This window comes from Leopardus geoffroyi, chromosome D2, assembly GCF_018350155.1.
Source record: "Leopardus geoffroyi isolate Oge1 chromosome D2, O.geoffroyi_Oge1_pat1.0, whole genome shotgun sequence".
In the NCBI taxonomy this organism is placed as follows: Eukaryota; Metazoa; Chordata; class Mammalia; order Carnivora; family Felidae; genus Leopardus; species Leopardus geoffroyi.
In genome coordinates, this window is record NC_059334.1 from 80,151,390 (window position 1) to 80,177,298 (window position 25,909).

Genomic DNA, 25,909 nt, shown 5'->3' on the forward strand with positions numbered 1-25,909 from the left:
CGATTCCGTGAATATTAAGTTCAAAAACAGGCAAGAGGAATCTCTGATGGTGATTCTCTTTGAGAGAGAACAGGACTAGTGACTAACTGGGGTGGGAGGGAGGCCTCATTGGTCTGATCATCTATTTCTGATCTAAATGATAGTTTAGTGCATTTACATTATATGTGAGTGGTGCATGTGACAATCCAATGTGTTATGCTCTTGTGATTTCAAGACTTTCCTGCATGTGTATTATATAAGAAGAATAAGAAAAGGGGGGGGGGAGGAGAGGGGGAGGAGGAGAAGGGGGAGAGGAGGGGAGGAGGAGGGGGAGAGGGGGGAGAGGAGGGGGTAGGAGGAAGAGGAGAAGGGGGAGAGGAAGGGAGGAGGAGGGGGAGGAGGAGGGGGAGGAGGAAGAGGAGAAGGGGGAGAGGAAGGGAGGAGGAGGGGGAGGAGGAGGGGGAAGGGGAGAGGAGGGAGAGGAGGAGGGGGAGGAAAAGGAGGAGGAGGAGAAGGGGGAGAGGAAGGGAGGAGGGGAGGAGGAGGAAGAGAAGGGGGAGAGGAAGGGAGGAGGAGGAGGAGAGGGAGAAGAAGGGGGAGGAGGAGGAGAAGGAGAAGGGGGAGAGGAAGGGAGGGGAGGAGGAGAAAGGGGAGAGGAGGGGGAGGAGGAGGAGAAGGGGGAGAGGAAGGGAGGAGGAAGGGGAGGAGGGAGGGGGAGGAGGAGGGGGAGGAGAAGGGGGAGAGGAGGGGAGGAGGAGGGTGAGAGGGGGGAGAGGAGGGGGGAGGAGGAGGAGGAGAAGGGGGAGAGGAAGGGAGGAGGAGGGGGAGGAGGAGGGGGGAGGAGGAGGAGGAGGAGGGGGAGGAGGAGGGGGAGAGGAAGGGAGGAGGAGGGGGAGGGGGAGGAGGGGGAGAGGAAGGGAGGAGGAGGGGGAGGGGGAGGAGGGGGAGAGGAAGGGAGGAGGAGGGGGAGGGGGAGGAGGGGGAGGGGGAGGGGAAGGAGTAGAAGACTTTGTTTTTCCCGACAGCGACATCATACGAATACCAACCAAGTCTACTTGTCCAGTTCAGAAAGAGGAAGAGAGAATTATGCTGAGAGAAAAGAGCCAGTCTCAAAGTTACACACCGTATGATCTAATCCATCTAACATTCTTGAAAACACAGGACTATAAACATGGAGACCAGCTTAGCGGCTGCCAGGAGTCAGGGACTCTGAGGGGGGTGGTGGCTATGAAGCAATGGCACGAGGAAGAGCCACCATAAAGGGACGGCCCAGTACCTCTGTGTTGGTGGCATTTCCACGAAACGGCACATGCAATACAAGGACACAGGACTGTGTGCACATACAGACACGCACACACGTATAACGGGTAGAATCTGAATGTGATCTGTAAATGTTGTTACTGTGTCACAATTATGCAAAATGTCAGCACTGAAGGAGGCAGCCTGAAGGGTGCACGGCACCCATTTGTGCACAGCTTCCTGTGACTCTGTAATTGTTTCAAAATAAAGAGCTGTTTGCTTTTTAAGATCTTTTTTTTTTTTAATTTTTTTTTCAACGTTTATTTATTTTTGGGACAGAGAGAGACAGAGCATGAACGGGGGAGGGGCAGAGAGAGAGGGAGACACAGAATCGGAAACAGGCTCCAGGCTCTGAGCCATCCGCCCAGAGCCCGACGCGGGGCTCGAACTCACGGACCGCGAGATCGTGACCTGGCTGAAGTCGGACGCTTAACCGACTGCGCCACCCAGGCGCCCCTTAAGATCTCTTTAAAAAGACTTTCTCGCAACGTATTCAGGGTTATTTGACGTATCTCATAAACTCACCAGTTGTACGGAAGCATCACAGACTTCAGGGAATTCTAGCTTAAATTTCTGCGACCTCTCCGAAACACATCCTAAAAACCTACAAAGGCTCTCCAAAGGAAAAATTCTCAACAATGCTTCGACCTAGTGCCAGATGTGCGAGAATATTCCCCACAGCTGAGTCAGACAGAGACAGCTGGGGGAAAACTGGAGACAACCAGAGGAGGGGCAGGAAACCCTCCATCCCCCTTGATGCCTCTGTTTTGAAGTTCAGGGTCTGCAGCAATTAGAAAACTGGACGCCACCTCTAAAGCTCAGATGTGGCTGAGGCGGCCAGGTGCTCACCTCTCCTCCCCAACCCCCATCAAGTTGCCACACTGTTCGGTTCGGAAACTTTCAGAAAACAACAGGACAGGAAGGAGGGACAGTTGTCACACAGAATGACAGTGTGGCACCAAGACAAGGACACTGATGACAGCATAGGAAGGTCATTACAGTTCTCCCATGTGTCCCATCAGACCAAAGCGTCTAAGAACTGCAGCCAGGAAGAAGTCAGCGCCTCGGGGAAGCAAAATTATGTAGCTGATGAAGGGCTGCTTGAAGTGGAAACTGTACCGGGGGTTTGCGTGCTGACCGGGTCAACATCTATAGACCTAAGAAAGGGCTGCAACTGCCCCCCAGTGGAGGAAATCTGGCTGCATTTTGCCTCATTAAAAGATAGTAAAGAATAAACACTGATAGGCAGTCTACGAAGGACAAAATTCCACACAAAAGAACACGAGATGTATCACCCAAAAGACTCTGAGAAGGAAGGTACCTCTTAAAGTGATTTCATGTAATAACCAGGAAAATATTTTCCCAGAAATTATTCATCCCAAGTATAGAAAAAAAAATATTTAAATTAAGGCCAAATATCAAGAAAACTACAAACCCAAAGGCAGAATTAAAACCTGTAAGGAAAGACCTATTATTTTTAAGTGGGGATCTCTGCCGATGAAGTCAAGAAAAATAAGTAAAAAGTGTAAGAGATGGAAAGAAAAAACAAAATTGTCATTATTGAGCACATATTATGATTTTGTACCCCAATCCAAGTAAATACATAAATAGTTGTTTTGAATAAGAGTTTAGCGATGTCGCTGGATATAAATCATAGAAAACATTGACTGTCCTCCTGTATACTAGCAAGAAAGAGTGAGAAAACTGAAATTAAAAGCATCGTAAAATAGCAAATATCGAAGAATAAATCTTTTAAAGATGGGCAAGATCTGTTTATTGGGAGAGATTTTAAAAGACTGAACAACGGGGGGGGAGATATACCATGTTCATGGATTGTAAGACATAATGTTTTCAATATGTTAATTCTCCCCAAATTGATTTATGACATCAATGCAACTGCCATCAAAGTCCCCCAAGTTTTCAGAAAGGTATTTGAAGCACCTGACCAGGTGGTGTAAATGTGTGTGTGTGCACTCACACACATGCACGCACATGTGCACACGAGGAGTCAAGAATAACGAAAACTTTTAAAGGACAACTAGGTCCTGCTGTACTGGGTATCAAGATTTGTTATAAAGCTATAGTAGTTAAGAGAGTAAGGTATTTCACGTGTGGGTAGAAAAATGAATTAATGATAAAGGACAGGAAGCCCGAAAACAAAACCATACATATATGGACTCTTAATCCCCAACAGACACTGCAAAACAGCAGGCAAACAATTATCACCCCACTTGCGTACTTCAAGGAAAAAAATAAAACTGAATTCTGACTTCCTATCATAAACAAAATCCATTCCAGGGGTTTGAAGGCCTAACTGTGCAAAATCAAAAAGGAAAAAGGAAGCTTTAGAAGACACTATAAAATATCTTTACGCTTATGGAGTAAGAAGGGATTTCTAAAACAAGTCACAAATAGTAGCAACCAGAGGAAAAGAAATTGGCATATTTGACTACATTACAATTAAGAACTTTCGTTCATTATGACCCCGCAAGAATGAAAAGCAAGCCATAAACAGAGAATGTATTTGCCATCGACACCGTAAAATCTACACTTAGAGTGGAAACATTTGTAAGAAAACAACTGAACAGAAATGTCACCAAAAAAAAAGATCCAAATGGCAAGTAAATACATGAAAAGATGCTGAACCTCATTAATAATTAGGAAATGTAGATGATATCACAATGAATCATCATTATACACCCACCAGATTGGCCACATATGAAAGTCTGATCATACAACAGTTGTTTGGAATGTGAAGTCTGGAGCTCACACAGTGTTGACCAGGAAGTCCGAATGGCATGCCCCCTGAGGGAAACAACTGAGCATTTGTTCAACAGGGAAGCTAAACCCAGCTATTCCAAAATGTATATATACTTGGAGAAACCTACGCCCACGGGTGCAAGAATTATGGAAAGAAAACCGATGCCCATGCGTGTATAAGAGTTTTCACAGTGGCACTTTTCATAAAATATAGAATCGGGAAATAAATCAAATATCCATCAGCACTAAAATAGGATAAACAAATTGTCATGTAGTGCTATGATGGAATCCTATATAGTGATGGAATGAATGAACAAAAGAAATCTAGAACATTGATAGAAAATGACAAGATATGTGTGACCGAATACACACAGTATGATTCCATTTATGTAAATTTCAAAATTAGGCCAAACTAACTTATCCAGAGATACAAACATAAGCAGTAAAACTATGAGGAAAATCTGTCAAAGCTGGAATAGAGGTCACCTCGACAGTGGAAGGGATAACGATGTGACAGGGAAGATTGACAATACTCTTCCTTCTTGATTCGGGTGATGGTTACACAGGGATTAGCTTTACAAATGTTTGTTAAAAGAACATATATATTATATGTAGTTTTTCTGTATGTCTGCTTTATTTCAAAAGAAAAGTAGGAAATATCCTGCATGAAGCAGTAAGAGTGAAATATTATGAGCAGAAAATCACATCAGTGATGTGGTAACAAATTTGTAAAGGTTTCAGAATGCAGGGGTGTGTGGGTGGCTCCTTCAGTCAAGCGTCTGACTCTTGATTTCAGCTCAGGTCCTGATCTCACGGTTCGTGGGACTGAGCCCCACATGGGGCTCTGGGCTTACGGCACCCAGGGCTCTGCCTCTGCCTCTCCCTCGCTCACGCTCTCTCTCTCAAAAACAAACAAACTTAAAAAAAGAAAGCAAGAAAGAAAGTTAGGGGTGCCTGGGTGGCTCAGTCAGTTGAACACCCGAGTTCGGTTCAAGTCATGATCTTGTGGTTCGTGGGCTCGAGCCCCATGTTGGCGGCTGGCGCCTGCTTTGGATTCTGTGTCTCCTTCTCTCTCTGCCCCTCCCCCCCTCAAAAATAAATAAACATTAAAAAAAATTGTTTTAAGATTTCAGAATGCATATTGAAAGGACAAAAAAAAAAAGAAACAGTAACACCAATTTTTTGTTGTTGTCGGGGGGGTACTATAAAGGAGACAAAATTCCTTATAAAACTTAAAATACTCTTACCATAATATCCAGTAATTGCGTTCCCTGGGATTTGCCCAAATGAGTTGAAAACATGGCCACACAAAAAACCTGCCCATGAATATTTATATCAGCTTTATTCATAATTGCCAGAACTTGGAAGCAACCAAAATGTCCTTCGATGGATGAGTACATTGTGGGCAGTGCAGCCAGACGATGGAATATTATTCGGTGATAAAAAGAAATGAGCTATCAAGCCTTGAAAAGACAGGGAGGAACTTTAAATGCGTATTACTAAGTGAAAGAAATGAGAAAAGCTACTTGCTCTATGATTCCCACTAGGTGACATTGTGGAGAAGGTAAAACTCTGAAGACAGTCAAAAGATCAGTGGTTGCCAGGGGTTCAGGGGAGGGAGAGAGAAATAAGTCGCTGGAGTACCGGGGATTTTTAGGGCAGTGAAACCATTCTGTATGGTACTCTAATGGTAGCTACGTGTCGTCATACATTTGCCAAAACCCAGAGAATGTAAGACAAAGACAAAAACCGGAAGCCTTCATGTAACCTATGAGCTTCGGTTAATAAGAACGTATCGATATTCCCAACACTTGCAACAAACGTATCACGGTAGGAAAGCAGAGGAGTGGAGATACAGAGCAACTCTCTGTACTCTCCCTTCATTTTTCTAAATCTAAAATCTAAAACCTCTCGAAAATAAATAAGCTGACAAATTAACAAAACATAAGCACACACACTGCAAAAAGAAAACACGTCAATTGAGCGCTGATGTCTTCAAAATAAACCTTATCAAAATTACTACAAAAATAAAAACTCTGACAGATCAGTAACCATGAAAGGAAGCAGATTGATCAAAGAATTTCTTGGGGGGAAAACGCCTAGTTCAAAGGAATTTACTATCTCGTTCTTTCAAACGTTCGAGGAACAGATCATTCCATGTTCCTGCCCTGGTCCAGGCCTTTAAAACACGCGGCAAGGGCCCTCGGGGCCCACATCAATGACTGATACAAAGCTCGTTCACTGGAACCTACTTGTCAGCCACTGTTGCAAGTGCTTTATTCAAGTGACCTTATTAGACACTTATCCCGATCCGATGGGGATGTCCAATTATTACCCCCATTTTGTATCTGAGGAAACTGAGGCACAGAGAAGTTAAATGACACACCCGAGAGCACACAGCTAATAAACGGTGGACTGGGTTTTGAGTTCCACTCAGTACGGTTCCTGAGTTCTTAACTACACTGCAACATATAAACGGAGGGTCTCTTGTCCTTCACATATAAGGAGGTTTTATAAATTCACACACACACACACACACACACACACAGACAAGAGTGGAGAGACAGACTCCAAATGCTGACTGCGGTTGTCTCTGGAAGATAAGACTGTGGATCTGTTTTATTCTCGTCTTTGTTTTCTGCATCTTTCAAAGTGTCCACCACTACTCGCGTGGTCGACACGTTTCACAGGCCAGGGAAGAAATCTATTCTAGAACAACTTGTACTTTACGTGGAATTCAATTTCTGTGTCTCTTCCTAAGTTTCAGGGGGTGACGTGCCAAATTCGGTTTTCTGCTAAGCCCATCCCAGAGCCAGAGGAGCAGAATTACAGAGGAGGGTCTCATCACAGAAGCATCGGCAGGATGGGAAGAAGACAGGCAGAAAGGTCACGCGAGCAAAATCCCGAGAGCCAACAAGGAGGACGTGTGCTGGCCTCCGCTGCGCGGGCTCAAAGGAGCTACAATGTCTCCTCGGCAAGGTCACTAATGTGACCTTGGTGGCCCGGAACCGTACCCGGGGTCAGCTGGGTGACAGAAAGTGAGCGGAGCCCATGGTGTTCCCGACCACGTCAGAGCTCCGTCCCCTGACCCCTCGTCTGGAAGGAATTTCTCTGCCGGCAAGTGCACTGTGGGTGGCCCTGGTTCCAAACCAAGGCCTCTGCAGCCTGTGGCCCCAGGCTCACCATGGCCCACACGGCATTAACAGACACTCAGCTCACAGCGTACCGTGGGCAATGGCGAGCCCAGGACCCCTAACCCGACCCGGGGAAGGCCCTGCCACAAAACCACTGGAAGAACAAAATAAATCTCTCACGTTGCAAAGGAAGCCTGGGAAATCCTTACAAGACATGTTTCACTTCAGAGACTGAAGAATAACTTTCTTCTTTTTTTAAGTTTACTTATTTTTGAGAGACAGAGAGAGAGCATAAGTGAGGGAGAGGCAGAGAGAGAGAGGGAGAGAGAGAGAATGCCAAGCAGGTTCCGCGCTGTGAGTCCAGAGCCCGATGCGGGGCTCAAATCCACGCACCGTGAGATCAGGACCTGAGCTGAAACCAAGAGTCGGACATTTAACCAACTAAGCCACCCAGGTGCCGCAAGAGACTGAAAGAACTTTCTAGGCAAGTTTGAGACAGAGTTGAAAGTGGGGGGCTAGCAAAGTGTGGAGGTGTCCCAGATGCCCACATTCATCAGGTTTCCCGAGCAAGGTATGTCCGAGAGGGGTGCGACCCCATCCCAATCCTGGCGCCTGGCCGCCCCCCCTCACTTCCAAGGGGTCTGAAATACAGACGTGACCGCGTATCACTGCCGGGACCACATCAGCCGCACCTCTTCCAGAATCGGGAGTCTCAGACTCGCTCCCCTGCCCTCAACAGCTCTGCCAGATGTCTAGGGGAGACCAGAGCTGAGCCCCAGGGAGTGTCTGACCACACAACAGTAGGGAAAGGCTCACAACAAGGGCTTGGATGAAAAACCAAACTGTGCCCACAGCAGTGAAACACTCTCATGTATCACACACACAGACACACACACACACACACACAGAGTAGGTCAATCCCCAAGCAGGGTACCTGCTTAAAGCCTCAAATCTCACCCAGCCCAGGCATAAGGAAGCTCCCATTCACCGACATGCATCCCTTGGGGAAACCCATTCTACACCCACGATGGCAGGAAATCACATTCCTTTCCTACAGATCAAAGAACACTTCCTACGGAGGCTGGCTCAGCTGTCCTGGGTCACGAAGAATCCGCTTGAACACACACAGAATACGCGTTCTATAGCCCAGAACGCTAGTTCCAGCACGGGGCAGGGGCTCAGTAAACGAGTCCGCCATTCATGTCGAGCACTGGGTGTATCCTGAGAAGAATCAGAGGATCCCGAGCTCTTGAGACTCATATCCTCACAGAAGAGAAGGGCTGCCCGTAGGAGTCACTAGGATGTGACAGAGGAGGGGACTGGACCCTGAGGAAGGGTCTAGGAAAATGAAAGAGAGGTGATCAGGGCAGGCTTCCTGGAGGCAGCATTTGCAGAAAACTGAAGTTCTAAGGCAGGGGTTGGCAAGCCTCAGCCCATGTGATGGCCAAATCCAGGCCACCACCTGTGTTTGTAGGGCCCAAGAGATAAGAATAGTTTTGTAGTTTTTAATGGTTACATTTTAAATGGTTATTTAAGTACATAATGTCCTCAATTTTGCCTCTTGGCCAACAAACCACATATTTACGGTCTGATCCTTTAAAAACGTCTGCCAACTCCTGTAACTGAGACACACGCACAAAACGAATCCCAGATAGCAAATAAAAGCCATCGCTAATGCTCGCCGAGGGCTTGCCGTGTGCTCTGCGTGCGGCATCCTTCGGACGCTATTTCACGTTCATGTAGCCCCATAAAGGGATGTCCTCCCCACTCCGCAGAGGAGGAAACTGAGTCACAGAGAAGTTAGGGCCTTGCCCAGAGTCGCACAGCCAGTGACGGTAAAGCCTGATCCCAAGATGCCCTCTCCGTTACCAACTCAGACGCCCGTCCAGTTCCCTTGGGAGAAAACACACGACCCATGTTCTCAGCACACGACACGTGTAAGAAACAAGCCCGTGTCTGGCTGGGGTGAAAAAGGAGGCAGGGGCGCCTGGATGGTGGGGGGGGGCTCAGTCAGTTAAGCGTCCAACTCGTGATTTTGGCTCAGGTCATGATCTTGCAGTTTGTGGGTTTGAACCTTGCACGGGGCTCTGAGCTGATGGTGCAGAGCCTGCTTGGGATTCTCTCTCTCTCTCCCTTTCTGCCTTCCCCCACTTCTGCGCTCGCTCTCTCTCAAAATAAGCAAATAAACTTAAAAAAAAAAAAAAAAAAAAGGAGGCAGAGATCAGAAATGAGGGGCAAACAGAAACAAGTAAACTGTGTCAAGGCCTCAGCTCAGAACTGGCACCTTGGCATTCGCCTTATTCTATTCTTGCCGGACCCGGCAAGGCACACAGACCAGCCCAAAGTCAAGGGGCTCTCGCCTGCTGTGAAGGGAACTGAAAAGTCACATGACAATGGGGCGGACACAAGGAGAGCTGACGAACTAGACCAATGATGCAACCAATCGCATGGACCATCTCAGGACAGTATCTAAGATGCGCTTTGGAAACCTGCCCGAGCTGACAGTGCTCCTCAGTCACGTGTCCTCCAAGCCAGAGTCCCCAAGGGGAGAAGTCCGCATCTGACACAAGCCCTTGATGGCACCCGCTCACATAACGAGACGGGGCTGATGTCTGGACCACCCACACCTTGAAGATGAAGCGGGTGACATCTCCATCGGCCACGATGCAGGTGACGTCTGTCCACCTGCCACCCGACCCCTTCATCCTGCCACCTGTCCAGCGAGATTTGGGGAGAGACGGAGAGGAGGCTGGGCACCGGATTCTGAGAATGCCCGGCTACGTATGTGAGGCCCCCCGTTCTGCCCAGCACCTCCCCCGGGGGCTCCTGCCTGACCCCAGGCCAGGGTTCCTAACTGCAGGGGTACCTGCCTCCGTGCACCACCTCCACGGCCAGGGCTTCTCTCTCCCTCCTATATTTGCACATCACGGCCCCCCACACGGCTCCTCTGCCCCCTGGGTTACCCCCAATGCCTCGATTTTGTTTTAACAGGAGGGCGATGTAAAGAAGTCCCACGCACCGAAATCCCTTGCAGCGGACTCAGTGAATCGGAACCGTGCCGGCTGTCCTGGAGACCAGGGACCCCAGCCCACACAGACAGCGCTCTGAGGCCGAGGCCAGGGACACAACTCTGAGTGGGCTAGAGCACACGTGCGCGTGTGTGCACGCACGTACACACATGTGTAAAGAAGTGGGCCTTGAAAAATCTTCCTGCAAATGCCTCCCCAAATTTTAATAACTTCCAGCCCTGGGAATGAACAACTAAAACAATTTGAACCAACCCCCGTGCCAAAGCTAAAAGAAAAGATAAAAAAAAAAAAGATCTAGACAAAATATTTTTTCTAATGTTTAAAGTACTCAAAAATGAACAAAACAGTAAAGGCCTCTGCGGCCCGCATCTGAGGGCAGCAAGAACCCAGCCCTGGAAGGCGTTAACCAACCCTGTGATCCTGAAGGGACAGCTGGCGTTTTGATCAGCCTGCTGGGACACAGGGACAAAAGTCGTGCCCAAGGCCCGCCCGAGGTGGGCATCCGATTACCACCCATTTCACTGCGACCCCCAAGGTCACAGGGTCCACCAGGGGGAAGAAGCGGAGACGCAGCCCCACATCACGCGTCCTCAGCTCACCTTCCTGATACGTGGCCGGATTCTCACACAGAGTCGTGACCCTGAGGCTTCTCTTTCCAGGAAGCAACTTTATTCGTGCCGGCACCGCTCAGTTGGGTTCGTACCCGAAGAACGGAGCCCCGCACGCCACGTAGAGTAGTTTTTTTTATACATTTTCTATTTCTTTGCCTCCCATTTATGGTAACACACAAACATGCAGTCTGATCAAGTGGTCTCATGTTTACAAGGTCATGAGGGATCTTGTCACGTAGGCGCATAGTCAGGCTACCTTCACGGGTTTTTTTGTGTGTGTTTTTCTTTTCTCTCTTTTTTTTCTCTCCTTAGGGAGGGGACCCTACCACAGACTGATGGCAATGGCAACAGTGCGTGCCTGTCTGCTTTAAAATGGGAGAGAATTCCTACTTGTTAAGTGATTACAGAAGTTTGTTGAATTTCCGTTTGTATTTTAGGAGGCACTGTTGGTCATACCTATGATTTCTTAGATGGTAAGTTTTTGGTTAGAAACACAGCCCCAAACCATGACATTACGCCTAAGGGAATTTGCAGCTCCCTTTATGACACCCGACTCTATTACACGTGGATGGGCTCCCAGAGCAGCTGAAAACAGAGCCTGCCTCCTTAAAGGCAAAGTTGTGAAACATTGTGTTTACTTAAGCGGCTGCACTGCTAAGCAGAAAGTCTAGACTCAAAATCTTGGGTTCCCATCCCCGTTTTGCCACTTACAGGCTGCATAACCACAAGCAAATGACACATACTACCACGTCTCATTCTCCTTATCCATGAAATATGGATAATGGTACAGGGCGCCCGGGTGGCTCAGTCGGCTGAGTGTCCGACTTCGGCTCAGGTCACGATCTCGCAGTCCGTGAGTTCGAGCCCCGCATCGGGCTCTATGCTGACAGCTCGGAGCCTGGAGCTGCTCTGGATTCTGGGTCTCCCTCTCTCTCTGCCCCTCCCCCTGCTCATGCTCTGTCTCCCTCTCTCTCTCTCTCAAAAAAATAAATAAAAACATTAAAAATAAAAAAAAATATGGATAATGATAATGACGATACCGGTAATATCCACGGCACGCAGAGAGACATTGAGAGATACTGCACACGAGGCCCAGTGCCTGGCCTTAAGCTACTGAAAGTTGAAATGTTTAAGAAATGGTTGCTATTAATATTAGGAGAAGGGCAATCCTAGATACCAGAGCTTAGCGTAATAGAGATACAGTAACAGTGACGGTCACAGTCGATCACGGTAACAGCGAGCGCTAGTGGGCCAGACTTGACCCAGGAGTCTAGAGCCGATGTCTTCGGCCATCCTAAGGTAAGTAATTAAAAGACCAGTATTTTTGCAATGGAGTAGGACCCCAAGACTAGCATCACGTGGTTTGTAAATAGGAGACTCTCTCTCTGACTCCAGAGGCCCCTGGGTCTGGCTGGGAGATAAGAAACGTACACGCAATGTACACGGGCAGCTATGAGGCCCCACCAGAAAGGAAATGAGGTTGCCTTGCGAGGGGGCAAAGGGCGGGGGGCGGACAAGGCAACCCACCCTACAGAGATTCTGCAATGACTTCAGTTGAGTCAGTGGGGGAAATGCGGCTGTGAGTTTCTGCGCCCTGCAGGAGAGAGAGTGGCCCTGAATGTTTCCCCCCGCCCCCATACGATAATGGTAAAAGAGAGGCCGCAGAGGCCAGAGAGGCCCGCAGACAGCAGGCAGCCCCAGGCAGCCCCAGGGGAGTCTGCAGCTGGCAGCTGTTCCAAGGGACTCTGCCCGCCCTGGGCCGGTGGAGGCTCTCCACAGGGCCTCACTCACCCTCTCTGACTTCGTCACGGGCCACGGGGACGCTGTGATCATCACTGGCAGCCTTCTCAGAGCTCTTGGTTCTCACGCCTTTTCTGCTGCTATTTTTACCTAAAAAGAAGGAGAGAGAGAAATGCCTTTACTTCCACACATGTCAGAGTCCTCCCAGGATGGTGAGAATTCAAGCATCGTCGGCAGAGTAGCGCCCCCACCCTCTGCCTCCCCTGTCCCCAGTGTTGGCACCCTGGACGCTGAGGGGCTTGCGGTCACAGGAGATGAAGTGGGTCGCTGTGAACACCCAGGGAAATTAACACTCCCCATAAAAACAGTGCATACATGCAGGCCGTCCCTATTCGAAAACTGCAAAATACCCTGCAGTAGGACTTTGACCCTCGGGGGTGGGGGTGGGGGGGCGCCCAGGCGGTGACACCACACCTAATTGATAAAACGGAGCTGGGAACTCAGGACTTCTGACCACAGCGCTAGGATTTCCCACCAGGTTGGGCTCCTCCTACCAGTTCTCTCCAAGGCCCTGGCTGGGGGAATGGGAGTGATGATGCTCCCACCAATCGGAAAGACTCCTTACCAGACTCTAGGAAGCCTGTCTGCTCATTCCCCTGGTCCTTCCAGCTTCTGTCATGCTGTACTCCCTCTCTCTGCTCCTGAAATACCAGCCTCCTTTCAGCCTTAAGTTCACGCGCTGGTCCTCCTCCTTGCATTGTTCTCTAATTAACTCCTGCTAATCTTGCACATCTCAGCTTTGGCACCTCCTCTTTTGGCTTTCCCGAACTCCCCAGCTAAATCAATGTCTCCTCGGATGGGCTCTGATAACACCTTTCTTAGGTAGAGTTGCCTCTAAGCGGAGCCTGATGCAGGGGTTCAGTTACACACGATATATCACGGGGGGGGGGGGGCTGGGAGGGAAGGGGGCGGGGTTCTTAAGGGAAAGGGGAGGGAGAAGAAGGACAGGGCAGAGGAAGGAGCTGAGTAAGGCTGAATTCTCTCTCAGCCAGAGGCGGATTCAGCCTGATCCCACGGGCAGCTCTGGAGCAGGAACGACACACAGAGCATTGTCCCCACCTTGAGACAAGAAGCCACCTTTTCTGCAGTTGGTTAGCTTGGCCACACATCAACCAACTAAAGAGTGACAGATCTACGTTTCCCACCTATATTCTGGAGAAGGGATCGGCTATGAGCCATCACAGCCAAGACCCCAGCAGCTGGGATACGGGTGTACCTACAGGAAAAGAGGGCCCGGGCGGGGTCCCGGAGCCCCCACTACCTGTGCTGTGAAGCATCATCACATGCGTGTAACATATGTCACTCTGTTCATGAGGGCAGGGACTGTGTCTCGTTCTGTTTACTGCCGTATCTCTGGAGTCTGGTATGTAATAAGCTGTGATGAATGAATGAATGAACAAGCTAATGAGTCACTAAATGACAAACAGACGAGAATAAGGAAGGGCAGGTCTGCGGAGAAGGACGTTTATTTGGACTTTAAAAAGCAAGTTGAAAAATACCAAAAACATCTAGTGGACTTTGTGCCAATTAATGAATCATTTCAGACTGTTCTACAGTCACCACCACCCCCCCCCCCAAAAAAAAGATACTCATCAAGAAAACCTTAAATCTTCAAAAAATTCAAAGGGCACATTGGGTCCAGCCAAAGCTGATGCTCTCTCCATCGTATTCTGGAGTGATGCCTGCTGGGAGTATCTTTCATTTTCCATGAAAGTGCCCCCTCAGGTCAAGAAAGCCAAAGAGCCAAAATGTTCAGAAGAGAGCTGAGCCAGAGAACCTACAAGCATCTGACATCAGCCTGATGTCACCTCAGCATCTGCCCTCTTCTGTGGGGAGGAATGTCACGGCCAGTGACCTCCAAAGATGGCCCCCTCTGAAGGGCCTGACCAAGGGTCCATAAAGATCTTGGTTGTTCGCAAAACCGGTGCCATAACTTTTACGAGTGTGGAGTCTTATTGGGCAGAAAGATAGGTTATTAAGGACGAGAAAAGTTTTACAAAATATGTGAGGGAAAAGCCAAAGTTCTGGAAAAGAATGTTCCATCCCAACCCTCCCCCGAAGTCGGCCACTGGTTGCAAGCCTTCTCTCTCCCAGGACAACCTCTGTGGAGCCTCCATGCCACCATGGGGGCAAGCGTCAAAGAGTGGGGCCCGGTGACACCCCCAGCCTCACCTCCCGTGTGCCGCATCGACGCCCATGACACAAACGTGCCCACACAGCTCAGGGGAGCCACCGGGGGCCCAGGTGCGGGGCAGATGTCAAAGCCCTGAGAGTTGGACTCCCCAGGGGGGACCGACATGTGGGGAACACAATCCCCGAGGAGGTGGCAAGGGGGCATAGATCACAGAAGCCCTGTCACCTCCTCTGGTTATCCGGTGACACAGTTCCAGCTTATCGTAGGCCTACGGCTCGGGCCCCAGCCCCGGGCAGCCGGGTTCTGCCGCTGCCCTGCCCCACGGTGACCCACCTCACTCTCTAGGCTCCGTGCCCTCATTGACAACACAAGGAGACACGGCACCTGTCTCAGTGGAACTTAGGGGAGGAGACAAACAACGTACGTCAAGCGTTCAGGGCAGTGCCTGGCCTGCCGCAACCACCAAATAAAAGACAGCGTCTCTCTCTCTCTCCGTCACCGATGCCACCCCCCAGCCCCCCCGGCCCCACTCGTCACGAAGCGCCACCCCAGCCGCTAAAGGATAACCGCTCACACGTGAAGCGTGAGTCACAACCTGGGAGGCACTTTCACGTGGATCGCAACACTGGGTGTGGGCAAGGACCCAGAGAGGGCAGGAAGCTGACTGTGAATTGCAGACGGGGACACTGAGGCACAGAAGCGGGAGAGAAGAGGCCCACCCACGGTCACTGACAGAGCCAGGAGGCGGGAGAGCCGGAGGCGGGCTCCGAGGTGAGGCCCTTCCCAGTCCCCTTCCTCTCTTCCAGCAAGAAAGGCAGCACGCGGTCGGCACAGAAGGAAGATGAAAGGACGGCGGAATAATGCGCAGAGAAAATCAACAACTCCATCTGGGCTGCGTGACAAAAGCGAATTCCTTAAAAGTAGCAAAATGAAGTGCGGACGAGGGCCACATGTTCTATTCTGGTCTATGGTGATAAACATCATGCTTCTTGGTTGATAGGAAACTATTTTTTCCCCACTCTATATACAAGGAGCTTCCAGTCGCAACCCCCCCCCCTTCCAGAAACTGAAAAAAAAATTCTTTGCTGCATATTTTGCATTCTCCCCAGGAAATTCCAGCCCAAGGGGGTCTGTGCTCTCTCTGGTGAAGGATTCAGCCCGGGGGCCCTAAGTTCCTCTCCTGCCTCTTGCTAAGGAACCCACGTGAGAGGAAGGGGCCTCGGCCAAGCGCACAACGGGTTCTCGGGAGCTCCCCCAAAATGCAGATGCTCAGGACAGACAGTAATTACGGTTCCACAACCATGCACGTCCGCAGAGAACCCTCACGCGTGGCAGCCGGGAAGACGCGGCAGGTGAACGTGTGTGCGGGTGTTCGCGGGCCTAGGGCCATGACGTGGGGAGGGAATTAGCCTGTGTCTCCTCCAGTTCTGAGAAAGTCAAGCTCCTGGTAGAGACAGGAATCCGAGGACCGAGTAGATCCCGAAAGGCAGGCTGAGTGGTTGAATGAGACACCTGCCTCCGTGAATCGGGGACCTTGAAGGTCTGGGGTGGAGCCGGGAGGCACTTAGCACAGCTCTCTAAATACTTTTCACCAGGGCTAGACCCAAATCAACCAGTCAGCCAATCAGTCAAAAGCTCTCCCCTCCCCGCTCTGCTGGGTATTATTCCCTGGGAAACTAGCAGGCCACCCTCCCCTCCTCTGGGCCAGCCTCTCGTGCAGGCTTGGTCCCCAGCAGGGCCTCAGGGGCGTGAGGGCCAGCCGCTCCCGACATCTACACAGGGGCAGACACCTTCCTGACCTGCAACCACATAAGAAGCCCTTTGCTTCGAAGGATCCACCAGCGGAAAAGCAACAGATGGGGATGGGCCAGGCGCTGGGCAGGCCACCGCTAGTACTTGCCTGTCTCGGCTGGGTGCCATCTGGAAACAGCCTGAGACGCAGCCTTGGGTGCAGAGGTATATCTGGGAGGTGACTTCATGGAGTTCAAGGGAAGAAAGATGCAGAGAAGGAAATACCAATAAACCTAGGCCGCCTTACTGAGTGAGACCCACCGGGACTCAGCCTGGCTGGGGACTCTGGGGGACCGGGTAGGAGGGGCCCCCATACCGCGTCTCCGGGGGCCGGGAGGCTGGAAGTTGACCTGCCACACCTCTGGAAGCATCCTGAGTCCTGTGTCACAGTGAGGAATCCGAGGCTTGGAGAAGCCACACGTGCCCCTGAGTGGCCGAACCAGATTTCGATCCCAGCCCTCTCTGAATTGTGAACTGCCAAACAACCCACACGTGCCTTCGCGTGATCGAGAATTCCATACAAATCTGTGCCACTGGAGTCCTCGGTCAACATTCTGGAGGTGTTCTGTGCCCCTCGGACCATTCCGTGATGCCTGGATGAGGAGCCAACTAGGTGCCAATCAGTTCTGGGCACCAGCCATCCAAAGACACCCTAATTTCATGGGTTTCGTGATCCCAGAGTGGCACTATGGTGGCAGGGACCTCAAAAAGCCACAGAGGGCAGAGTCACTGCTGGAGATGCCAAGCCTGACAGCCCAGGCTCCCCGGCCCCGGTGGGGACATCCAGAGGACATCCTCACCTCAACACCCAGCCTCAGAGGCCCTGGCTGTCCTTTCCCAGCACTGAAGGCACCATCTGCCATGAGATCCAGCAGCCTTGGACCCTTGAGGTGCACAGAGAACACAAGGGCTACTTTTTAAGAACCGTGGCATCTCACCCAGCCTCCCCCTAACATGGGAGTGTCTCCCCTTCGTCACCCACGCACAGACCCTGGCTTCTGGAAGCACGGGCACAGGCTGGGGGCTTGCCAGCATGACGAGTTGACTTTGGAAAGCATTCTGGAAAGAGAGGCGGTGTCTTAGAAAGCTGCTTGCTGGGGCACATCAAACGGCCTTCTTCATAAAGCATCCTTTCCCTCAGAATTTTATAGGGAGCTTATCTGGACAAATGCTTCGGATGTCACCCTTCGACTGAGTGTTTAACACCCTGACGTAAAGAGCTCTTGCTACACGCTCATGCGTGCTGATGGCCCCGTGATTGCTTTTAAAATACACAGTGACGTGCTGACACGTTCTCCCGATCCCCACGCTCCAGCTCTGCCCAAGAGACGACGTGTCCAGCCGAAGGCCGAACACAGCAAGACGCTCTGAAGGGAGACGAGGCAAACCTCTGAAGCGAGGCCCCTTCCAACAACTGGCTTGCAGCACACAACAGAAGGGGCTTTGTTTACCACCACATATGCTCAAATAACGAGTCTTTGGTTATTTCCGCCCCCCCACCCCCCGCCCCCGCGACGGGGGCACAACCCAGCACGGAACACAAACTCGCTGATCCCGGGCACAGACACACAAACGAACGTGGCTCGCGGCCCGCTCTGCAAATTCCACAGGCTCGGGACCGTGGGCCAGGACGGCGGGTGCCCACACTGAAAACAGCGGCGCCTTCTCGCCAGTCCCGGAAGAAAGCAACAAACAGGCCCACAAGCAGAAGCCCGAAAGGAACCCAAGGCCTTGGAGGGGGAAGAAACAACATCTTCTATTTAGTGTCTGCTGTATCAGCCTGTTTGTTTCTCACTACCACTGGGGAGGGAAAAGGTGAGTGACGTCTATGAACTACGGTTGACTTTTCTAATTTTTTGTTAATGTTTCTCTATCGTTGAGACACAGAGAGACACCGGTCGTGAGCAGGGGAGGGGCAGAGGGAGAGGGAGACACAGAATCGGAAGCGGGCTCCAGGCTCTGAGCTGTCAGCACAGGGCCCGACGCGGGGCTCGAACTCACAGACCGCGAGATCGTGACCTGGCTGAAGTCGGATGCTTAACCGACTGAGCCACCCAGGCGCCCCTATGGTTTGCTTTTCTGTCCCATTTTATCTTCTACAAAAAGTATAGCCACAAACCCTTTGGAGATGACGTGCAAGGTAAGAACGTCCCAAATCTACACACGTGCCTAAAACGTGGTCCCCTATGGCGCCCCTCGTGCTGGGATCGTGGAAACTGGGCACCTAGACCTCCATCTCTGGACCCCAAAGCATTCCAACTGCAGGGACCTAGAAACCATTGAATGTGGCTCGTAACAGCTGAATAAATGGAATTAGAAAGAGATGGGTAGGTCCCTACGAGAAAGAACACTCTAGCAGTCAGTACCATTCATCCAATGGACGAGGTAGGAAGAGTCCATCGGTGGAAGAGTGTGAGCGGACACCGGGCAGCCCAGCATAGGACTCTTGCGGCGACCAAGAATTCACACGCACGACCACACGGTTTCCTCCAAGTTCTAGAATTCTGGGATTAACCAATGTTCACCACGAGGACCTCAGAAACTGCGCCATCATGAGTCCCACTCAACCTCAAAAAAAGAAGTCCTCGGGTCTGTATCCTGATGGTAAGAGAGGTTGCAGGAACCCGTACCAGTGATAAAATTACAGAAAACACACACACACACACACACACACACACACACACACGTGAAGTATGTAAAACAGTGAATAGTATTGTGTCGATGTCCATTTACAGCTTTGACCCTGCACAGAGCGGTGATCCTAACCCACTCGGGACATCTGGCAATGTGTAAAGACATTTCTGGCTGTCACAACTAAGAGGAGGGTGCCGCTGGTTGAGGCCAGGGAGGCTGCTGCAGCCTACAACGCCCAGGACAGTCCCCCCATCCTACCCCCACAACATATACGACTGGCACAGAACCTCAATACTGCCAAGGCAGGGAAATTCTGTACTACAGTTCTACAAAATCTTATCATCGGGTTACGCAGGACCTCCCCATACTATTTTTACAATTGCCTGTGAGCCTATAATTATGTTAAAATGAAGCCTTAAAAAAGATCCCACAACGTTCAGTACATCAGGGCTCTACCTCCCTGGGAATCCGTCAGCCGCTCCTGGAAAAAAAACGCGACGGGCTCAATTAACCAAAGGATTCAGCCGTCCAAGCCACCTCCGGGGGAACGGCACACATTTCGGTGGTGGCGTGACAGAACAGCCACGGCTCAGGGCCGAATTCACACTAAGATCAAGTCCCCAAAATCCTCGGTTCCTTAAGCAAACCCTCCTCTGAGATTAAGACAAGACTCCCTCTGGAGCCTACCACACAGAACCTCTGCCTTCCGCTTCCCTCGAGCCCGACCTTTACGCAAGACAGGGTGGTCTAAAAAAGAGGTACCATCTGTAAAGACAAAGCACATGATCAACGTTTACATTAGTCACATACACGTTTACCACCTTACTGCCCTCTAAATCTAGCCCCTCGCTCCCCCACCAGGCCTCCGGAGCCTGGTGTGTGTATCATGCACCATCCACCCCGTGAAGCCAGGTCGGGAAGTTCACATTACACACCCCAGGCTGCGATACAATGTTCCTTCCTCCGCACATGCCTCCCGACGACATAATGACCACCCGCTTGTGAGAAAGTCCAATGAAGGAACGAATGCTTCCGTTGCATCACGAGTGGCACAGACACCGAACGGCCGCTTACAGTGGGGGAAAACCACTTTCCCAACACAGTGTAACTGCACACAACCACCATGGACTCCCCCAGTGGAGTCATTCTTAAACCCGTCTCCTCCACTTAGAGCCCAGGGGTGGAGGGTTCCACCGGCCAAACACTCAAAAACGGGGGGGGGGGGGGTAAAAAAACAGAGGACCGGAGTTTTAAGTTGCTGTTAACGTCCCACTTTGCTTGTCCTTGCTGGGAGGGAGGGGGAGAGGGCTCTTAAAAGCTCACCCAGCTCATTACAAAGAATGGCAGGCTGGGGGAGGCAGTTCTCCCAGGGAGCCTCAAAGTGGGGTGTCTGGAATTTCCAAGGACCTTTTTCCAGTTTGGGGATCAGCGATCCAGCCCTCAGCACAGCTGTGATGACTTTTTCAAAGCCCCCCCCCCCAACTTCCACGCTGTCTACAGGGGCAGGGGATGTGACCCGCGCTCTCTACCCACTGGACCTTATTTAACACTTGGTGTCAAACAGGTCCTTGGTAACCACCTGAGGAATGAACGAACAACTCACAGACAGACTAGCACAGCCATCAGCTGACACACTGGAAGGTTTTGTTGAACAGCTTTTAAAACAACTGACCGAGCCAAGAGAGGTGGCAGGTTCGGGCTTCCTTTGTGGATGAGGACACCAAGAGTCAGGAAGCTGAGTGCCGAGCCCCAGACCCGGGTATGAAGTGTGGTCCTCAGAGTCCGTCCGGGGCTTCTCTTAGATTCCCCTGCCCTCCCCGCAGTGAGTCCCAGAACCCAACATACGTGTCTCCCGCCCACCATGCCCAGCCCTGAGATAATCCCACAGCAGGTACTAAAAACCAAAAGCACCTGCAAATCTGATCCAAACTACCAAAGCAAAAAAGGCCTTGGGTCCAAAAGCGCAGGAGAAGGGCTTTCAAATCTCCCAAGCCAACCAGTGACGCTAATTTCCTAAAAGGGTCAGTGCCTCGGGTTCCTCACCTGTAACATAAAAAGAATACCCACGCCTCACAGCCACTGAAAGAATTAGATGACACAGTTATACACAAAGCTCCTCACAGAGGCACAGCAGATGGTCTACAAATGTGAGTGTCTCCTCCTACTGCTGTTATCAAACCACTGTGGTTTTATGCATCTTAACTCTCCTAATTCCCCAGCAGATATTGGAATTTCTGGATGGTTCTGTTCAGGGTTACACAACTCACAGCACCGCCTGCCCAGTCGCAGAGTTTGTTCACACGCTGAAGCATGGCAGGGCCCAACCCTCAACCCTGTACATGTGCAGAGGGGCTGCTGAGATGGGCCCACACATTTAAGAGTTCGGTGTCCCCACCCCCTCCCGTTGCCTGTCACCTCCTGCTGACTTTCTGAAGCCTTTAGCCAAGCAAAAGCAATTCCTTCCACGCCAGGCGCTGTGTGAGGGTGCCACCAGCATGCATCTCCTTTCAAGGAAGGCCATGACGAGGCCAGGGAATTTGGCTACAAGCCTGCTCACTCCCCAATCCTGAAATACTAGGACCACGGCCCTCTGCGGTTGAAGCAAAGAACCTTTGGAACAATTAAGAGAAAGTCCCCCCCCCCCTTCACAAGGAGTGAAACCGCATGGAAGTCATTTGCCAAGACAGGGCTGGCAGAGGCGGATGGATGGAAGGCTGGCCCGCAGGCTGCCAGGCGCCCCTAGGCTTTCCCGCCATCTGCAGCCCAACCTCTCCGCGGGCACAGGAGCCTCCCCAGCAGAGGCTCTGCCGTCCTGCCCCAACTGGGCAGGGGACTCACCAGACCCAGGGAGGGCGCTGAGAGGGGACAGTGGCTGGGTAAAGGCCCACTGCTGAGCTTTCTCCCAGCAGGCCGTTGTGCCAAATCGTAAATTCACTCCCCAGAACACGCCCTGGAGGAAGACTGAAAAAAGTAGACAGAGAAGGAAGGGTGCCCGGCAGAAAGAGCCTTTGCTCGGTCAGTTTCCAACCGGGGCCACCAGCTCCCCAGGCAGCTTCCCCACTGGGCGCACCTGGACCCGCGAGGGGAGCGCCCGCCGGTTGAGGCGCCCGGGAGCTCGGGGCGGCCGGCGGGAGGCGCAGGGCAGTCCCCCAGCGAGGCGGGGGCAGCGACGGGTGGGTCGCGCCCCAGACACACGGGCCTGGAAGCCGGCTGTCCCCTCGCACCAGAGGGCCACCGCTGGGAGAGGCGCGTGGCCACGGGCGCCCCCTCGGGCCGCCCAGCGCACAAAGTCACTTACCTGGCGGAGGCGCCTCGGGAGCCAGCTTCTCCCTCTTGGGAGCTTTCTTGGGCTTGGTCGCCGTCTTGGGCGGCCTGGACTCGGGCGGGCGCGGCTCCCGCTCCCCGTTCCCGGTCCCCGCGGGCAGCGGCGGCGAGAAGGGCTCGGGCTCGGGCTCCGGGCGCGCGTAGTAGGGCTCCCGGCTCCAGGTCTCCTGCACGGAGTAGTCCGGGGCCTGGAGGGCTGCGCCCTGGGCGCCCACCCGGGCCAGGGCCACCGCCAGGAGCGCGAGGGCCAGCGCCAGCGCGGCGGCCCCCCGGCGGGCCATGCCTGCTCCGCCCCGCGCGCCCTGGGCAGGGTCACGGGCGCCGGGAGCGCCGGGCGGACGGCGGGCGCGGGCGGCGGCGCGGGGGCAGGGGCGCCGGGACGGCAGCGCGGCGCACGGGGCGCGGGAGGCTGCCGGCCTGCGGCGCGTGTGACCGGCCCGCGGGGCTGGGCCGGGCTGGGCTGGGCTGGGCTGGGCCGGGCCGGGGGCGGGCAGGGGCGCGCCGAGGCGCGGGGCGGGCGCAGGGGGCCGGCCCCGCCCTTCCGTCTTCCCTCCCTCTCCCCGCCGGCCCCGGAGGCAGGTGTGGGAGCCCCCTTCATCCCATGACTGTCCCCAAACCTTGTCCCTCCCGCTGCCCCGACGCCGGCCGGTGAGCTGCCCTGCGGCGCGCCCGCCTCCCCAGGGTCTCAGAGGACTTTCCGTCCAGGAGGAAGCCGGGGCCCGTCCACAGGTTGCAGAAACGTGGCCCGCCGAGGGAAAGGGCTCTCCCAACCTCCTAAAGCCTAGCCTCCAGCTCTCCTGACCCCTGCCCCGTGCCTGGCTCCACACCAGACCAGGTTCTCCACTGGCTGTTCAAACCTTTTGCTCAACTTGACCATGATCCTATTTCAGGAACCGTGAATAAAGCATTCCTGAGCCCCCCTCCCCCCGGGGTCCCCAGGGTTCCTAGGAGTAAAGTTTCCGTGGGGGCGGGGCCCGGTGACCCTGGAGGGCCCCAGGTCCAGTCTGACACAGGGACTCTGTTGGACAATAGAGAGAGGGAGGGAGAGACGGAGAGAGAGAGAGGGAGTTAGTTATCCTGGGGTCTGCCATCCTGAAGGTTCCAGCGGACATTGGTTCCTCCAAAGAGCAGGCTCCTGCCGGGAGCGCCTTCTAAGGGGGCAGGCAGGGAGCTCACTAACTTAGGAGAAAGTACCTTCCGTCCTTGGACAGCGTCGAGTGGGTCCTTCCTGCTGGGATGTTGAGTGGAAAGAAGTCTGCCCTGGTTTCCCACTGCTGCTGTAACAAAGTACCAGTACCACCAATTTAGTGGTTTAAAACAACCCGTATCTATTATCTTTAACAGCGCTTCAGGTTAGAAGTGTGAGCCCTGTCACCAGGCTAAAATCAGCAGGCGGCACTGCCCCGTGGAGCGTCTGGGGGACACCCTGCTTTCAGGTTCACACCGGGTGCTGGGTGAGCTCGGTTCCTCCGGGTGGTAACACCTAGGTCCCAGGGTACCTGCTGGCTGTCAGCACCGCCAGCCTTCCCTCCCCCTGACTGCCTGCGTTCCTTCTCATGCTTCCCATGAGGCATTCTGGGAGCTTCTCTCTGGTCCTTGCATGTGGGCCCTGCACCTCAGAGCCAGCACTGACACGTGGAATTCCTCCCCCCGGGGCTTCAGAGCCCTCTGACTTCCCCTTCTGGGCATCTAACGTGCCTCAGCTGGAGGAAGTGCTCCTGTGACTAGATGGCCCACCCAGCTAATCCAGAAGAATCTCCCCTCTTAAAGTAGCACTCTCCATCACACCTGTGCGGTCCATTTTACCATGTAACCGATTCACAGTCCCTGGGACTCAGCTAGAGAGGACTTCGGGGGCCATTCCGCCTACCACAGGGCTGGACCGACCCTCAACCCTAAGCTGGGCTATCACCTTCCCAGCGCCTTTGGACCTGACATTCCAGGATGCCACTGAGCTGCATCTGGCCATCCAAGCAAGGCCTCCCCATTCCCCTGGGGTCTCATTTCTGAGCCCACACAGTGGGCAGGGCTTGGGCCAGGACAGCTGCCTACTGGCCTCTCCATATGCCACCTCGTTTCCTCTCACTGTCCTCACACAGGCAGGCCGCCTAACCAGGTCGTTTAGGGCAGGTCTCACGGGGTCCCAGGTCACAGACCAGAGAGGATGGCCAGAGTGAGAGCAGGAGACTCCAGGATGAGGCCGGACCCCGCCCTGTCTCCAAGGGCCAGGAAGTCTTGGACCTGACTATCAACAGCCCCCACACCTGCCGAAAATTCTGGAATCCAGAGCCTGCAGAAGTCTTCAGAGTGACGGAGAAGGGCCCCCTTCCCCTCCCACCACTCTCCAAGTGGGCCTGGTCTGGGAGGATCCTTGCCCCCCGACCCCGCCTTGACCATGCTATATCCCCAGGGCTCACTCATGTGGGGCTCTTTTATCTGAAGCCAAGCCCTCCAGACAACAAAGCAGGGCTTTGTGGCCAAACAGCAGCAAGCTGTACGAAGCACAGGAAAGAGAACCACCTAGAATCCTGGCCAGAAGGGGCCTAGAGACCATCCAGACAGGGTTGCACCCTGCACCACCTCCATCAGAGCCCCCCGGGGCTTGCTAAACATGCAGATGCGCAGGCCCCACCCCAGACTTCCCAGAATCATTTTGGGATTGAGCGCTGGCACGTCTAAGAAGCTCCTGAAATAATTCTGATACAGTTAAAACTTGAGACTGACCTCTTCTCACCCATTTTACAGAGGAGGAACCTGAGGCCCAGACTCCCCAAGGGCACATGGCAGGCTAACTACAGTCAAGACTCACCTTTCCCCAATAATTACACTAAGGCAGGCCGCATCTTGTTAACCCCAAACCCACAAGTTCTAAAAACATTTCGCTTTCCTGGCACCTCTCAGGGAAATAAATTAACACACACCTACAGTGCAGTGTCTTGTACATTCAGAGAATGCCCCCACTCCAACGTGATTCTCAACACATCCCTCGAATCAGGAAACAAATCCCACTAATCACTGTTCTCCCTAGCATGGCTTGTTTGTTTTCCACAGAGAGACACATAATTAAAGCGAGCAGAACAAACAGAGCAAGAATTGATCGCGTCGATGCCAATGCTCCCAGCACATGGCAACCTACTGCACGGTTCCCGGAGCTGCCTTTGTACACCTCCGATTCCCTCTTTCTCGGACGGCTCACCTGCAAATTTGCTGGGCACGGCCAGAGTTCATGAAGGATGGAAAGACGGGATGGCCAAGCTTCCTCGTTCTCTTCATCTCCAAGCCTCATCCTCCTTCTCAGCCCAGCCATCTGCCAGGGAGGCTGTTCTCATTCTTCAGCCCCTCCAGATGAAGGCTTTGTCCCAGTTATGCATTACCTTCTGCCACTTCTGACACATCAGGAAGTTCTAGCATCTT

The 25,909-nt window shown here is 52.7% G+C and overlaps 1 protein-coding gene across 3 annotated transcripts in view; it reads right to left on the reverse strand.

The window, feature by feature from the left end:
* CPXM2 (carboxypeptidase X, M14 family member 2) overlaps positions 1-22,791 on the reverse strand; it is a 140,951-nt gene extending 118,160 nt beyond the window's left edge. For 2 of the 3 annotated variants that reach the window (XM_045439148.1, XM_045439149.1), the window contains exons 1-2: positions 22,470-22,791; positions 12,604-12,702 (exon numbers count right to left, since the gene is read on the reverse strand). In XM_045439148.1, coding sequence (XP_045295104.1) covers positions 12,604-12,702; positions 22,470-22,776 — 406 coding nt within the window. In that variant the 5' untranslated portion in view covers positions 22,777-22,791. The remainder of the gene's footprint in view (positions 1-12,603; positions 12,703-22,469) is intronic. The other variant, XM_045439150.1, reaches the window with a different exon arrangement.
* Positions 22,792-25,909: the final 3,118 nt, after the last annotated feature.